Source organism: Vidua chalybeata, chromosome 3 (genome assembly GCF_026979565.1).
Source record: "Vidua chalybeata isolate OUT-0048 chromosome 3, bVidCha1 merged haplotype, whole genome shotgun sequence".
Classification (NCBI taxonomy): domain Eukaryota; kingdom Metazoa; phylum Chordata; class Aves; order Passeriformes; family Viduidae; genus Vidua; species Vidua chalybeata.
In genome coordinates, this window is record NC_071532.1 from 2,945,916 (window position 1) to 2,961,584 (window position 15,669).

Sequence of the window (15,669 nt, forward strand, 5' to 3'; positions counted from 1 at the left end):
CAGAGGTTTACAACAGTCTAACTTGTGGAAAAAATAAGAAAAAGTGAAACTTTCAGACACCAATTTTATGCTACTGGGACAACAGTAAATCCAATGAGCAAAACAGGAGGCTTCCTTCAGAACAGCCACTGAACATCAGTCCAGCTTGGGCAGTTCTGCTTGTTTGGAGGAGTTTTGCTCTGGTTAGTGTTAAATGGGGTCCTTCAACATGGCACACTCCAAGCTAAGAAACAATCAGTAGCTCCCCTTGATGACAAGGGAGACAAAGGAACAGCAGTCCAGGTATTTCCTTCTCAAGCCACCTCATGTTCTAAACTGTGGCTTGCAATCCTTAAAACAGCCACAATATACTGTAAAGTCTTCAGAAAACAACTTGGCAACTGCACAGCTTTCACTAGTACATCTCACTAACAGCTTCTCTTATCATACTTGTTCCTTGGGATTAAAAAAAGAACAGTCCTACACCCTTTGAAAAGCATAAAGTTTGGGAGGATGAAGCTTACAAGTAAATTACGTTGCTTTTATCTCAGAGATTTGGGCTCATCCAAGTAGTACTTGAAAGCAAGATGCATTCAGACAGAATGCAGCAGAATAAAGTGACAAGGGGTCCCTGTGGTATTTCAGTGCCCATTAGTAGAGGTTCAAGCAAAGTACTTTTAACAAATTGCAGCTCCAAGGTCTCTGCAGCTGGGCGAGATACAGGAGGTTATCAGTAGACTTCTTTCAAGTTCATAACACTTGAAAATGCTGACCTTTACAAGCTTCACAGAGCTTAACTCCATTTAATTACTCCCCTCCTCCTTTAAATGCACCTCTTCCTACATGCAGCCAACATTAGCCACAGAGAATCACAACACAAAATACAGAAGTGATAGCAGCTCTACAAAACAGGTCAAGTTACATTTTCTGCCTACAACTCAACCCCAGGTTTGTAAAGAAAACACTGTCTCTCCCAAACTTGGAAGGTTTCAGATGTGCAGTAATAAGCAAACACATCACATAAAAGTTAAAACTTCTAATGTTTACTTTGACATAAGAAAATGACAAGATGGGACTTCTAACTTTCAAAATTTTAAAAACAATCACAAAATTAAATTTGGTTCAGATCTTGGGATCCAAAACTGACAGACACAGATGATCTTGGGTACTTAAGTCAAGAACCAGCAATGAAAGCTTTTGTAACACATGCTGTAAGACACAGCATTCAATAAACCTGGGAACAAATATTTCAGTGTCACACTAACAACATTTCTAAGTGGGCTCTGATCAAGTTACTACACACCATTCTCCAAATGATGAGGAAAAGCAGAAAAACTTGTTGAAAAGAAGCAGAATAACTCAGTCCCCAGAAGTGTAGAGAGAAAACTATCATCCTGATTTTGGCTGGCACAGAGTTTATTTTTCCTCAGTAGCCGGTACAGTGCTGTGTTTTGGGTTTTGCCTCTCCTCCCCACTCCACCAGGGAGGTGAGCAGACAGCTCTGTGCTTAGCTGCCAGCTGGACTTAAACCACAACTACTCTTTGCATAACTTATTTAAATATCAGCACGTCCAAGCCAAGATTTTTTTTTTTTGGGGGGTAGGGATCTGTGCCCAACAGCACATACAGGCATATCTGCAATGCCTTATCTGAAATATGAGCCTCAGAGCATCTATCAAAGTTGAATTCAATTTTCCAGACTCTTCTGCTTTGTCAGGACACACTTTAATACACGTTTTGTAGCACTGGTTGCTAGAGTTGCATGAAATTTGGGTTTAGATCACTAAAGGGCAGTATACATAGGAGTAGTTTAAAAAAATGTGTAACCTGTATTTGAGTGGTGAACATACTCAAGACAAACAAACACAGCAGGAACACAGCCCTTGCAGTTTTCCTCTCTGAAGGATTGAGAATAACCTGTGCATTCTCAGCAGAGATTTACCAGATTCTCTAAGGCTTTTTATCAACTGATATTTGGCAGGGCAGCCACACTGTGACAGAGGGCAGGATCAAAGGGCAAGAAAGAAAAGGCCCCCACAGTATCTAGGCATGATTAGAGTGGCCTACTGTAACCAGATGTAGCTTTCTTCTGGGAACAGACTGTTTGGGTGTGTTTTGTTGATTTTTTTTTTTTTTTAAAGTGGTAAACTTGAAGTGACATCAAGATATTATTATACAGACTGAGAATCTGCATATGAACAAAGTCAGTAAGTGGCTGCTGCACTGCCTTAGCCTGTAGCACAGCATCATTCAGATCATCTATACTTATTGTACCTCCTCTTTAAAATGTATAATTGTAAAAAGCATTTAATTTAACAGTAACCTGTCAATTTACATCTCAAGGAAAAACACATTCTGCTCTAACTGCAATGCATTACAGGGTAGCACACAAAAGACTCCAACCACTAATATTTCTTGGTTGTAGCATTCTGTTCTTAAAGAGAAAGGGCCTTGTATAAAACAGTTACTAATGTGTTTAAGTCTATTAAACACATAATATTGTTACCTTTCTTCAATTCTGGTCTTGTCCATAAGTGGTTGCTTGATCCACTGATTGACTAGTCTTTGTCCTTGAGGGGTTCTGCATTTATTCAGTAAACCAGCTAGAGACTGTGCAGTATTTGCATTTTCCACAGAACTCTGGAAAGAATGAAAGAAAAAAAATATAAAGGAACAAAAGGGAAAAAAAGTAGTTACTGAAGTTTACTGACACCCACTGAATGACACACAGCTATTTAGGAACAGAACTTGGTTTTTTTTCCATTAAACTTGGCACCCACCAAAAATGGGAAATGAAACAGTGCAGCAATTAAAGTACTTAAACCCTGGTCCCTGGAACATAGGAAGAAAGGAAGGAAGGAACAGGTTTGTCTGTTTTGGAACCAACCCTGACTGAACAGCAAAGTTAAAAGTGTACCTAGTCATGGGGCAGTTTGCATTTTGACTAGCAAAAGTGGAAATACATCTACATATTTGCTACTCTGCTCTTCTTAAGGTCAAAAAAGCAGCAAGAAACAGGACCCAAGTTCAAGGGGTTTGGTTTGAGAACTTTGGGGGTTGCTGAGGGGGGAACAACACAACAGAATCAGGCAATGGGGAAGAGCAGGTACTTGAATTCTCTCAAGCTTCCCCAGATTACCTCTGCAGTGCTATAAACACCTCTAAACTTAGCTCTGCTCAAATTATAGCTCATTAGCCATAATTCAGGTTTAATACTAGCTGGACTCCAGACAGCCTTTTGGGCATTTTTTGTTGTGGTTTGGTTTTCGCACAAACAGCTACAAAGCAAAAATTTTGGTTAATATTGAACAAACAAGTTTGTTTCAACTCTTGACTTTGAAATTAAAATCTCAACCCTCTCTACACATGAAAAGCTGCAACTAAAACAGCAAGCAAGCATTCAGGTCTGGATGCTCCTGTATGTAGAACTAGAGTCACAACAACAGGAAATGAATGCCATGAGAAGCAATACTGACACATTCAACCCCTGGAATATCTAATATCTAAAGTGAACGGGCCTATTCTCAGTGTTCTGGGCAGTATGACACACTAAAAACTTCTGAGTGTAAGAAAGTGCCACAGAATACACACATATATTTATACACAAATCATCTGCTTCAGCACATCCAATGTTTAAGGTACAGTACATTCCATAAAATCAACTGCATCTGCTGCACCATAAGAACTTCACCTACACACCTCACACAGCAACTCAAATTACAAAATAATTTGACTCTGCTTTACTGCTGTCCAAAAACCTCCACACACACATCCTACCACGCATGCTCCATGGAAAAATCTTTGTTCCAAGGCTCCCAACAGCCCCTGAAGACACAGCAGTATAGTTCCCATCACAAAGCATGTAACACCTGCAAGGACTTGTAAAGGAATGTAGCTAAAACAGAACTTCCCAGAACACCCTCCATAAAGCTTGAGAAGAAATGTACTTCTTGCTTCAGAAATTCCTTCAAAGTGAACAGGGGCCACAGTCTGTGGTATCTTCTTATAAATCAGAAATGCAAGATGAGGTCCAAGCAAAGATCATTAAGTAGGGCTTACTAATGTGGAAAGAGGAAAAAAGCTGATACAACACATCACTTTGAGTCCACATTTTCCTCTAACTATAGAAATGGGCAAAGCAGAAAAACAGATTTGGCAGGAGGTATGAAGGAGTCTGTCAACCTGTCTGGATTTGTAGAAAATGTGTGTAAGGAAGGTAAAACTGGTGTCAAAACATGACAGTTAGCAGGACATGGTGCTTTCAGAATGTTCCGAAGTGCTGTCCTGTTCACAGGCAGCCCTCCCTTCCTGACACCACTGGCATTGCTCCTGCCATGTGCTACACGTTCCACTAACACCATCTAACTCAGGTTTGTATTCCTTTCCCAAGGACAGCACTGCTCTGGCCACTTCCTACCTCCTTGATGATCTTCTCTCCCCTTCTACATTTAAAATAAACTGTCCCAGATTGAAAGATGCATTCTATTTGCCATCTGTATGGCAGTTGTTTTCTGTTAAGTGGGCAGTTTTCCTTATCTCTTCCACAACCAATCCTCTCTCAGGGGAGACATCTGCTGATAAAGGGCTACTGAATGTCACTGCATGACTGATAAGAACGATAATATCCCATTGTGAGATGCTCTGCCCAGAGGGAGGAGCCAAGCATTCCTACCTGGATATAATCTTGAGTTTCTGGAACATCAGCACAGCTTTTCCTGCACTGGATTTCCCAGAGGAACAGCTGCCTCTTCCACTGCAGGAAGGCTACACCCTTTCCTACAGGATCCCTGCTCCAACAGAACCACAGCTGACACTCCAGGAGGACTGCAGCCACAATTCCAATTGCACTGCTGCCAACACCCTGCCCAACAGGGTGTCAGGTTGTATTCTGACTCTGTCAGTGTTGTTTTGGTTCACTGCATTGTTTATTTTATCTTTTTATTTTCTTCCCTAATAAAGAACTGTTATTCCTGCTCCCGTATTTTTTGCCTGAGAGCCCACCCTAATTTCAAATTTGCTCAAATTTCAATTCAGAGGGAGGGGGTCTACATTTTTTTTCCATTTCAGGGGAGGTTCCTGCCTTCCTTAGCAGACACACCTGTCTTTCCAAACCAAGACCTAAACCAACAAGAAACAAAAATTTTAAAAGTGGTAAGAGTATCTAAATGTTTAAAACACGCATTGCAGGAGAGTAACTGAGAACAAAGCTAAAATGTAGAAGTCACCATTAATCAGGATCTGGGGAATTGCAGTCAGGCAGTCAGGCTCATTATCAAGCAGCTAAGTAATTAAGTATATTGTAAACCAGTTGCTAACTCAAGTAGGTATTTCTTACCTGGAAAAGGTTGAGGGCTTGAACAGCTGCATTGTCTAGAACCATATATTGACTAAGATCAAATGTAGTCAGTTCAAACTGTCCAAAATTAGACTCATCTGACAGCAACTCCAAAAACTTGATAACAGCTGACAAAGACGAAACAGCAACCTGAAGTTGTTTAAAAAAAAAAAAAAAAACCACATCACATTCTAGTTAGAAACACTCATGAATCCAAGAGGATTTGATAAATGCTCCTAGAAAATTACAGCTGGGGAAGACTTTGAGCCATGTCAGTTCTGGCAGGGCTATGAGAGACTCATGCTGTTTGACAAGACTTCATTTCCATAGGGACCTTCTACGTCTTTCTAGGCAGGTGCAGGAACAACACACGAGCCATCTGCATAATCTGATCAACAAAATGTGGAGTTGCACACCTTGCCAGCTTTCCAAAGCTGTTATCAGGACGCTTCCAGCTCAGGAACGCAAACAAGTTATAATGCACAGATAAATGAGATATGCTGGATTCATCTCAGGACATGGTTTCAGGGTTAGTTTTCAGCCAGAACAAGCATCTGATCTGACTCACTGCACAGCACTGCTGAGTGCCAGCACAAAAGAGAAGCAGCAGCATGACTGACTTGTTCAGCTGCAACACACTTCAAACAACCCTAATCTGTTATGAAATGACACATTAAGGGAGCATAATTGTGAGCCTTACACCTGCAGTGAGCATCAGCAGCGAAGGGCATTTTAAAACTTGTTTTATCTCAACAAATTGCCTCTTGTTTGCAGCTAAGAACAAGCATGCAGGCACTAAATCATACACTTAAGCCAAAAATATTATCATAAACATTACTCTGTTTTCAAATACCAATTTTCCTATCATGCAAAATAACCAGAGTATTGTATTTCAGTCCTTAGGCTAGACAGATTATGAGCAGGAGGCACCTCTTCTGCAGCCTATTTGCTTACCTATTAGAGTTTCTCCTTTAAAGCCATAAGTGAATGGTTTTCTCCATTTCTTCCAAGAGCCCTGGCATCCAGCTCTGACACAGACTCAAGCTGAGCAGAACTGCTGAACACTTCAGCAAGAACGCAGAGGGGATCAGCTCACATCAGGTGCACACACCACTGCACTTTTTAGAAAGAGGCACACTGAACACTGCTCACCTGCTTTTCCATCTCTGGCAGTGCTGCACTGTTCAGCTGCTCTTCCTTTTTTGATTTCAACAAGCGATTGAGATCCTGAACAATATCTTTTGTTGTGAAATCTGCCTTCTTCCTGTCTGTAATCAGGATTCCTCCCCTCTGGATGACCTGTTGTTCACAAACACACACACAGTTATCAATTAATTTCAGTGTTTAAGGGACAGATGTTGACCACATAGAAGCAAACCCCGCAGTGATACTTATTTACTTCTAGGCTGCAGGGAGAAGAATGTCAGACAAGATTTTAGAACTTTTGTTGATTAAAGGGCAAAATAAATCAACAAACAATACATTTGGCGTGCATAAATCAAAACTTCCTCGAATTTAGATACTGGCCGTTGGTTTTTCCACAAATCAGAGCCTGGCTAAAAAAAAATGAGCTTTTTAGAGGTTTTGTCTGTCAGGCACAGTGGTTCCCTTACCTGTCTGAGTTTCCCCATCTCCCCTGCAGTCTCTCCTCCTGGCAGCACACACTCCTTCGGGCCCAGTTGAACCAGCAGAGCTTCAAGGTTGGAGAACTGATCGTTATCTGGGAACTCACAAACACTCAATTTTCTCAGCGTAGTGTCGACATAGCCCACTCCTACTACTCTCTGCCCATCAGCAGCAGACAGCTTCACCCCCACAACCCCAATGGCTGTGGACATGTCGTTGTTGGCAAAGAGAACTTCCTCAAACTGGGCAAGGTTCCCTGGAGAACCCTACTTGGAAAAAGAGAAATACTTTTTTAAAAGCAGCGTACACACACACTTTTTCTTTCTTTCAAAGTAACAGCTGATCAAACGAAGTACTGAACAGTCCATTCATATAAAATACACAGCTACTCTGGTTTTTTAGCCATTTGAATTTTACATATCACCTACACAGAGGAAAGCACTTCAGGTTTTCTTGATTTCTCAACCTATGGCAAAGACACAGGGCAAGCTCTTTCAGCCTTAGAGCAGCAGAAAAGACAGTGATATTGTATAACAGCCATATAACCAATATATAACAATCAGCTGTGATTTTTCATCGTCAGTCCCCTAAAATCCCAAAACTCCAAGCAGGAGAAAGCTATGGGGCTTTTTTCTTTCATCTCACAACTATAAAGAAAGGTTGAAAATTGTACCTTGTAAGCTAAATACCAGTCATTTTCTTTGACAGATTTGCTCCCTGCTTTGTTCTTGTAAACTTCAACTCTGTAATGACGAACCAGAAGCAGGTCCCTCACAAAAGATTCAAAGTTCATTTTACTCAGCACAACGCTCTCAAGCTTCTCAGTTCCTACCAAAAAAAAAAAAGCAAAAGAAAATTATGAGATACCTGAATTTTTTCATAAAGCTTATTTTCTTATTTTCTGTAATCAAAATCCCCAAGAACAGCCTTCAGAAGACACTGTCTTAATATCAAAGAAGCAAACATGTAGATCCCATGAAACAACACAAATCCACAACATTCAACTGGTTAATACTAATGAAGAAAGCATATTCTCTCTCCAAATAAAAACAATGTTCAATTCCTAATTTCACTTAATAAGTACATTAATATATACAAAGGGATATGTTCCTCTCACCCTTCTCCTCTGACAATATTCCTGACTTGGTTTACTAATTAATATTTCACACATTTTCATTTAATGAGGATTAGAAGTCTGCTACAGGTTCTCCTGTTGTACATCTTTTCTTTCCTGGATAAGCAGCTTCTGTTGGCAGAAAAGACTGCCACCCTATTCACACTCACACAACACCTGTGCCAAGACATTCCCCTTTATCAGTAAAAACAATATATCATCCAAAAAAAAAAAAAAAAGCTTACATTCAAACCTAACTTAGAAAGTGCCTAATTGACAAATTTCTTGCTTCTGCTCCTGTACGTGCAAGCAGATGATGCAGCTTGAACAAATTTAATTCCATGTAGCTGCCCAGAGGAGCAATGCCACTTCCACCTCCCCAGCTCCAGCAGCAGCCTGCTCTCAGAACAAGCCAATTCCACTACTGAGCAAATGGGGATTTCGGGGGAGCACATTAAGCTTTCTGCCAGGCTGGGAAGTGGAACTAACTCAGACTGCTGTCAGACACACTGGAGTTAGGTAAGACACCAAGCACAAGCAACAGGGAGAATCACATCTCCTTCAGCAGCATGCCATAATCACATTTCAGGCTCTTCCTCCCTTTCCATCAAAGACTTTAAACAGCAAACTGTCCACACCCATAAGAACTTACGGGCTTCTTTTAAGTAGGATTTTTTTCATTTTCTTTCCTCCAACATCTAGTCAGATTTTTTGAAAGAGGTAAAAAAGCCCCTCATTCTACATAATTATATTCTCTTTCCCAGTGTAGAACTGTCCCAACAAAACACAATTTTTCTTATTTTTTCAGTTGAGACAATACACTAGCAGGGGGTGGGGAGCAGCTGAAGTTCATGTGTACTTTGAAATCATCCTGAAAGCAACAAGTGCAGTTTTATGCTTTTAGTTGGATGTGGTAGATAAGGCTTTAGAAGTTTTAAAACTGGAGCTGGTAGCCACGTGATTGCACCTGCAAAATAACTTCCAAAATAACAATAATACTGATGCATGCCTCCAGCCAGGAAGACACATCAAGCTTTGGGGAGAGCTGGGGTTTTTAAATGTTTTTCTTTACCTATGACCTCATCACTCACAACAGCAAAGAAAAAGGCATGTGAGAACATCATGTTTTTAACGCTGTTGCTCACACACACAAAAAGGATTCATTAAAAGAGGTTTATTTTGCAAAATCTGAGCCAATAACTCAGCAGCATTGCGTTCCTCGAGGTTAAGGCTAATGCTAAGGTTTGTACCTTCCGACAAGATAATTTATCTTGATGCTCTTACCCCCGACATCCGCAAGCCGCCCCGCCTTACACCAAGTGACAAACGAAAAGCAGCACGGGGTGCACGGAAGAGAAAAGCTCATGAAACGCACAGAGACATTCGAAAGAAGAGAACTTCACTCAGCGATTCCCACGAACCAGAGCGGACACCGGGACACGGACACCGGGACACGGACACCGGGACACGGACACCGGGACACGGACACCTCTCAGCATCTCCCTTCCCGCATCCCTCCGCCCCGGGAGGGCGGGAAGGGACCCGCAGCACCGCCCGCCCTGCCCGGGCCCAGGCCACCCACGAAACGCCGCTCTGAGCCCCGATCCTTGCGACACCCGCAGGCCTCGGCAACCGGACTGCCAGGGACTACCGGGGGCATCCCAGGGACTACCGGGGGCATCCCGGGGCCACCTCCTTCCTCCGCTCCGCCTCGAGGCCCGCCGCAGCCAGGCCTGGGGCAGGCGGGTCCCCCTCACCCGCCGCTGTCCCTCCCTCACCGCCCGCTCCCGGGGCTCCCCCGCGCTCGCCCCCACGCACCCGGTGCCCCCGCCAGCTGGCGGATGACGGCGCGGGTGCGGAAGAGCTCGCGGGCCGCCAGCCGCGCGTCCGCGCCGTGCGCCGTGTAGTAGTCGCCGCGCTCGAAGAAGCGCACGGTGGTGTCGGGCTTCTCGGGCAGCGAGAGCACGGCGCGCACGAAGCCCGCCTCGGCCCCCGCGCCCTCGGGCCACACGGCCTCCCGCGGCGGCTCCACCGCCATCTTGTGCGCCGCCGCTCCCGCCGCCGCCGCCTCCCGCCAAACACGCCGCGCGCGCGCCGGCGCGCCTGCAACGGCGCCCAATCGCTGCGCGGTCCGCGCCCCGCGTCACGCCCCGCCCCGCTCCGCCCAATCGCTGCGGCGCCCGCTTGCGCGCGTCACGCCCGCCCCGGCCGCGCGCCGCCCGCGGTGCGGGAGCGCGCAGGCGCGGACCGCCCGGCGCGCCGCCCGGTGCGGTGCGGTGCGGTGCTGTGCAGTGCTGTGCGGTGCTGTGCTGTGCTGTGCTGCGCGGCGCGGCGCGGTGCGGTGCGGTGCAGTGCTGTGCGGTGCTGTGCTGTGCTGTGCTGCGCGGTGCGGCGCGGTGCGGTGCGGTGCAGTGCTGTGCGGTGCTGTGCTGTGCTGTGCTGCGCGGTGCGGTGCGGTGCTGTGCGGTGCGGTGCGGTGCGGTGCGGTGCGGTGCAGTGCTGTGCCGTGCCGTGCGGTGCTGTGCGGTGCAGTGCTGTGCCGTGCCGTGCGGTGCTGTGCTGTGCCGTGCGGTGCTGTGCGGCGCGGTGCTGTGCGGTGCTGTGCTGTGCGGCGCGGTGCGGTGCTGTGCTGTGCGGTGCTGTGCTGTGCGGCGCGGTGCGGTGCTGTGCTGTGCTGTGCTGTGCTGTGCGGTGCTGTGCTGTGCGGTGCTGTGCTGTGCTGTGCTGTGCGGTGCGGTGCGGTGCTGTGCGGTGCGGTGCTGTGCTGTGCTGTGCGGTGCTTTGCGGTGCGGTGCTGTGCGGTGCGGTGCTGTGCTGTGCGGTGCTGTGCGGTGCGGTGCTGTGCTGTACGGTGCTTTGCGGTGCTGTGCGGTGCTGTGCGGTGCTGTGCGGTGCGGTGCTGTGCTGTACGGTGCTGTGCGGTGCTGTGCGGTGCTGTGCGGTGCTGTGCTGTGCGGTGCGGTGCTGTGCGGTGCGGTGCTGTGCTGTACGGTGCTGTGCGGTGCTGTGCGGTGCTGTGCTGTGCGGTGCTGTGCTGTGCTGTGCTGTGCTGTGCGGTGCTGTGCTGTGCGGTGCTGTGCGGTGCTGTGCGGCACGGCACGGTGCGGTGCTGTGCTGTGCGGTGCAGTGCGGTGCTGTGCGGTGCTGTGCGGTGCTGTGCGGTGCGGTGCGGTGGTGCCGGGGCTCCGCGCTGCCGGAATTACAGAACCCCTTGGGCTGGAAAATGCCCCTGAGAGCGTCGAGTCCAACCTGCGGGCGGACACCGCCGCGTGGACCAGACCACGGCAGCGAGTGGAGCCTTTTCCTTAAACGCCTCCGGGGACGGCGGCTCCGCCGCCTGCCTGGGCAGAACTCCTCCGAAGGGCCAAGCACATGCTGCACAACCAGCATGTGCCGAGGTGGGCACTCCCCGTGCTCCATGAGTCCTGTCCGGGCCGCCAGAAGGAGCGCAGGCCGAGAGCAGGGCTGTCACCCGGGCCAGTCACACTGCCAGGGGCTCTGGGTGACAGGCCCCCCTCTGCTTAGAGCAGGAATGGTGTCCAGAGACCCCCATGTGCTCCCTGCAGCAGAGAGAGAGCAGCTCTTGTCCTCTTTCCAGGGGGGTCGCTCCTTCCAAGCAGCACAAGGAACAGGGCAAATGGCCAAAAAGTCCAAGGCTTGACCCCCATTTACACACAGGGATTACCCAGCCCGGGGATAGAAAGGACAGGGACTGCCCTGTGGCACTCAGAGGCATCCCGAGCTCTGGCTACAAGGTGGTCCTCATGCCCAGAATGCTTTAGGTTTTTGATTTTTCATGCTCTTTTCCTGGCACTGTCCTAAGCATTCTTCTTTTTTGCTTTGTTTGCCTGGTTTATTTTGTAAATGCCCAAAGGAATAGAAACAGTATAGATGACAATCTTCTGGTGATTGTAGTCTAAGAATTGTCAGAAATGCCACGTTTCATCAGCTAAGTCAAGTATTCTTGGAAACTTCTCTTACTTCGCACTGCTTTTCATCTTTCCAGTCAGAAACCATGGTATCCCAGTTCCCAAATTCTTGTACCCCAATCCAGCTGCCTGCACACTATCACCCATGGACAAAGCACATCTTCTATTTTACATGCCTCAGTGTTTCTTGCATAAATGTGATGTTCTGCTTTGTGTACCTTGTACAGAACATCCCCTTGTTTGCCCACCATTGCTTTCTCTCTCATTTCTTCCCTATATTAGTCAGCTTCTCAAAACTCATCTCCCATCCATCCTTTTTTCCTCCCTCCCTTCTTACCATCTGTTCCCAGCTAAGGAATGCTTTTGGGACCTCTGTTTCTATATTTCCTCACCTGGTTTCTCTCTTCTTTGCAATGTGGTCATCTTCAATAATTCTTGGTATCAATAGTTGCTTTCCAAAAGGCCCTCAGATGCCCACTTAAGAACTGCGTCAGGTTTTCACACTAAAATAACTTTTTACTGGGCCACCCTGGTCTGAAGGTGTTGCCATGTGCTGCCTGTTCCAGCGCAGGGAACGCTTTGGTGTCCCCACCTCATTCCTGCCCAGTGTCACTCTTGGCTTCCCATCCACACTTCAGCCTTCCCCTCCCCAAACCCAGCGCTGTGTCCCTGAGGAAACACAGCTTTTCTAGCAAAGGCCTTCAAACCCCTTCTGTAAATGTATTTGCTGAAGGATCACAGTGGTTCTTGCGGTGGAGAGGAAGTCCAATCTGCCTGAAATTGACTTAGGAAGGAAGGAGCAAAGCAGGCAGGTCTCTAGAGCTTTGACAGCTTTGTAGTAGCCCAAAATCTTCCTCTTCTCTCCATAACAATAGTAAAAATGACACTGCTCTGGCAAGCCGAATGTATTTATTTTCGGTACGAACAAGTGTGCTTTTCCTAACCTGCTTTTCAGAAGCAGCTAAACTATCTGGTCTGACACTTCCCTCCACCAAAAGAGCTTGCTTGCAGCAATAGTCACACGGTAAATTCAGCCCGAGCGGCCGTCATTTAGCAAGTACATTGCCTTGGGAATGCACTCACAGTGTCAGGCAACCTTGCCAAGCACCGATAATACCAGGCCAGCCCAGAATACACATTTTGAATAGCTGGGGCAGCTTGCCTTTGCACACACCGATGGCTGCAGATAAGGCAGGAGACAGGACGGGGAGAAAAGGAGCGTCCCATACAAACATCTGGAGACAGGGTGGACTCCAGGGGACCTCACTGCCATCTTCAAAAGCGGTAAAATAATGCCTGCTGAGCTGTAATTGCTGCGTGTTCCGGCAGCCCTGGGCTGGTTGCACCTCCTCGCCCAGCCCTTTGCTCGGGGCAGCTCGCTCGCAGCTCGCCTCCACCCAAAGCGGCCACTAACGCCCCGAGCGGGCTGGCCACGGCCCGTGAGCAGCGCTTGTGCCCGGGCATGCCTTGCACAGAAGAGCTCAGCAGCCATCACCACCTTCCCTTGGAGCCTCTGCCGGTTCCTGAATGCCGCTGTTCTTCCCGGGCAGCTCCAGCAGGGACGGCTGCCCCGCGCCGGTCAGCTCTGAGCGGGGACCATTTATTTCCCCACCTTTTTCCCTTTGCCCATCAGCGGCGACGGGAATGAGATGCCTGTGACTGTTATGCCCATGGCAGGTGGAAAACTGCTGCTAATCTAGACCTTAATTAAATTTTTTTTTTTTTTTTTGCGTTCTTAGGCGTAAGTAGCGTGTAGAAGAAAGCTACAATGGGTTTTCAGTCAGGAAAACGGATGTCCTGTAACCACTTCGCAGGGAAAAAGAAAAGAGAAAAACTAAATTCTTTTTCACCAGTGGTTAATCGGTATACAGCTGCGATCAGTGGCAGCTCTAATGCTTTCGAGCTGGTGGGGATGTCACCAGAAAATCTGGTATCAGACTGATGTGTATCTGTGTGTGCACTCGTGTCGTGCAGCAGAGACTTAACAGTAACAGGATAAGAATATTTGGATAATGTAAGTTTGAATAGAGAAAATATGGCTGTTGCCTAGTAGAGAGGCCTTTTAACTTTCTTTTGTTTACATTTTTCACTCAGATTTGGCACAGCCGTGCTCTACTCGGCAGACAAGTGTAAAAATTCTGCGGTGCATTTAGAGGATAGTAGAGGGAAAAAAAAAATCATTTCTTACATGTGTGAGGTTTTCACACACTATCAACTGGTCAGTGTTCCCTCTGCCATCACATACCACCTCCTTTTTGTGCAAGTCTGCCCTTGCGTGTCCCTGCTAAGACGAGGATTTTAACAAAATTCATAAAACTCTCTGGGTTTGGGATAAACTATTCCAAACATACAGGGCACCCGTGTATGCCTGACTGCCTGCATGCCCTGGGATGGACCCGTACCAGAGTGCAGCCTCTCCTGGGAGCTGCTGGAATTCCCTAACTAGCACTTGTACAGTTGGAGCAGCAGAGCTGCTAGCGTTTTCACTTACCTAGAATATTTTTTCTGGCTGTTTCATGTCATCCAGAGTCACTGTATTCTGGTGATCAAAGTCCAGCAGGTGAGGATATAAATAAACGTGGTTCACAAACAGTGTTGTTTCTCTTATCAAACTACTCTGATTGTTCAGGAGGGTAATGGGGACAGTACTGTCAACAGACCCCACACATGCAACACTGACCTTTCATTTTCTAGCTGTGGAAACTCTGCTTTGGCATTACTCAGGTCTTAGAAGAAAGTTGTACAGACTTTATTGGTCATGCTCTCTCAAATATATTATTAGCATACCCTCTTCTAAAAAGTCTGTCATTGTCTTTACATAAACATACATTTAATTTTACTCTGCAGTAATAATAATGCATATTTGCTAGTGTAATAATTCACAAGGAAGTAATAGATTTGCACTTGCCTATACAAACACTATTTTCCCATGTTGTGCATAGGCACTAAGATATGTTTTATTATTACTAGGGTTTTTTGCAGTTTATGCCTACCCCTCTCTGTAACACAAAAACCCCATTTATCCAGTCTCAATACACCTTCAATCTGCCCTTCACATGCTTTCTCAAAATTGACATTATGTGAAAAGAGAGGAAACTTTGTGGTATCTCAACTTTGTGTAGAACTTTAGATTTTAAAAATATGCTCCTTCACGTAAGGAAGTTAATGAATAAGGCAAATGAAAGTATCAAAATATTTACCTAGTTAAAAATTGATACAGAGACTACTAGTCCTTTATTAAGTTCTATAGTCTGTTTCTTTTACAGGAAACTCTCTTTTTAACTTTGATGAATGTTTTCCAATAATATTAAAAGTAGTATCCAGGTATCAAAATTGAGACCATTTAATATTTTGCTATTTAATACCATATTATTTTTTCGGTAGCAATAATTTTTTGCCATATTGCTCTATATATGAGAAGAACTATCATATATACATAAGTAGAGAATTGACACAATGGCTGATAATGGCTTTTTTTTTTCCCTTTGAATTTCATCACATTCATCTTCTTTTGGTATAAAAATCTATAAAACACAATAAGCTGCGAGATACCAATACACTAATTTCTCAGGTATTGTTCCCCTCATCCTTTTCCATTTTCCTATAAATATATACACTAATTTCTCAGGTATTGTTCCCCTCATCCTTTCCCATTTTCCTATAAATAGACACTTTTATGCAGCTAA

General features: G+C 46.0%; 1 protein-coding gene across 1 annotated transcript in view; it reads right to left on the reverse strand.

The window, feature by feature from the left end:
• Positions 1–10,108, reverse strand: part of MSH2 (mutS homolog 2) — a 47,476-nt gene extending 37,368 nt beyond the window's left edge. Inside the window, exons 1-6 of the mRNA XM_053936951.1 lie at positions 9,873–10,108; positions 7,614–7,768; positions 6,928–7,206; positions 6,467–6,613; positions 5,315–5,464; positions 2,486–2,619 (exon numbers count right to left, since the gene is read on the reverse strand). Of these exons, the coding sequence (XP_053792926.1) occupies positions 2,486–2,619; positions 5,315–5,464; positions 6,467–6,613; positions 6,928–7,206; positions 7,614–7,768; positions 9,873–10,092 (1,085 nt within the window). The 5' untranslated portion in view covers positions 10,093–10,108. The remainder of the gene's footprint in view (positions 1–2,485; positions 2,620–5,314; positions 5,465–6,466; positions 6,614–6,927; positions 7,207–7,613; positions 7,769–9,872) is intronic.
• Between the last annotated feature and the right edge of the window lie 5,561 nt (positions 10,109–15,669).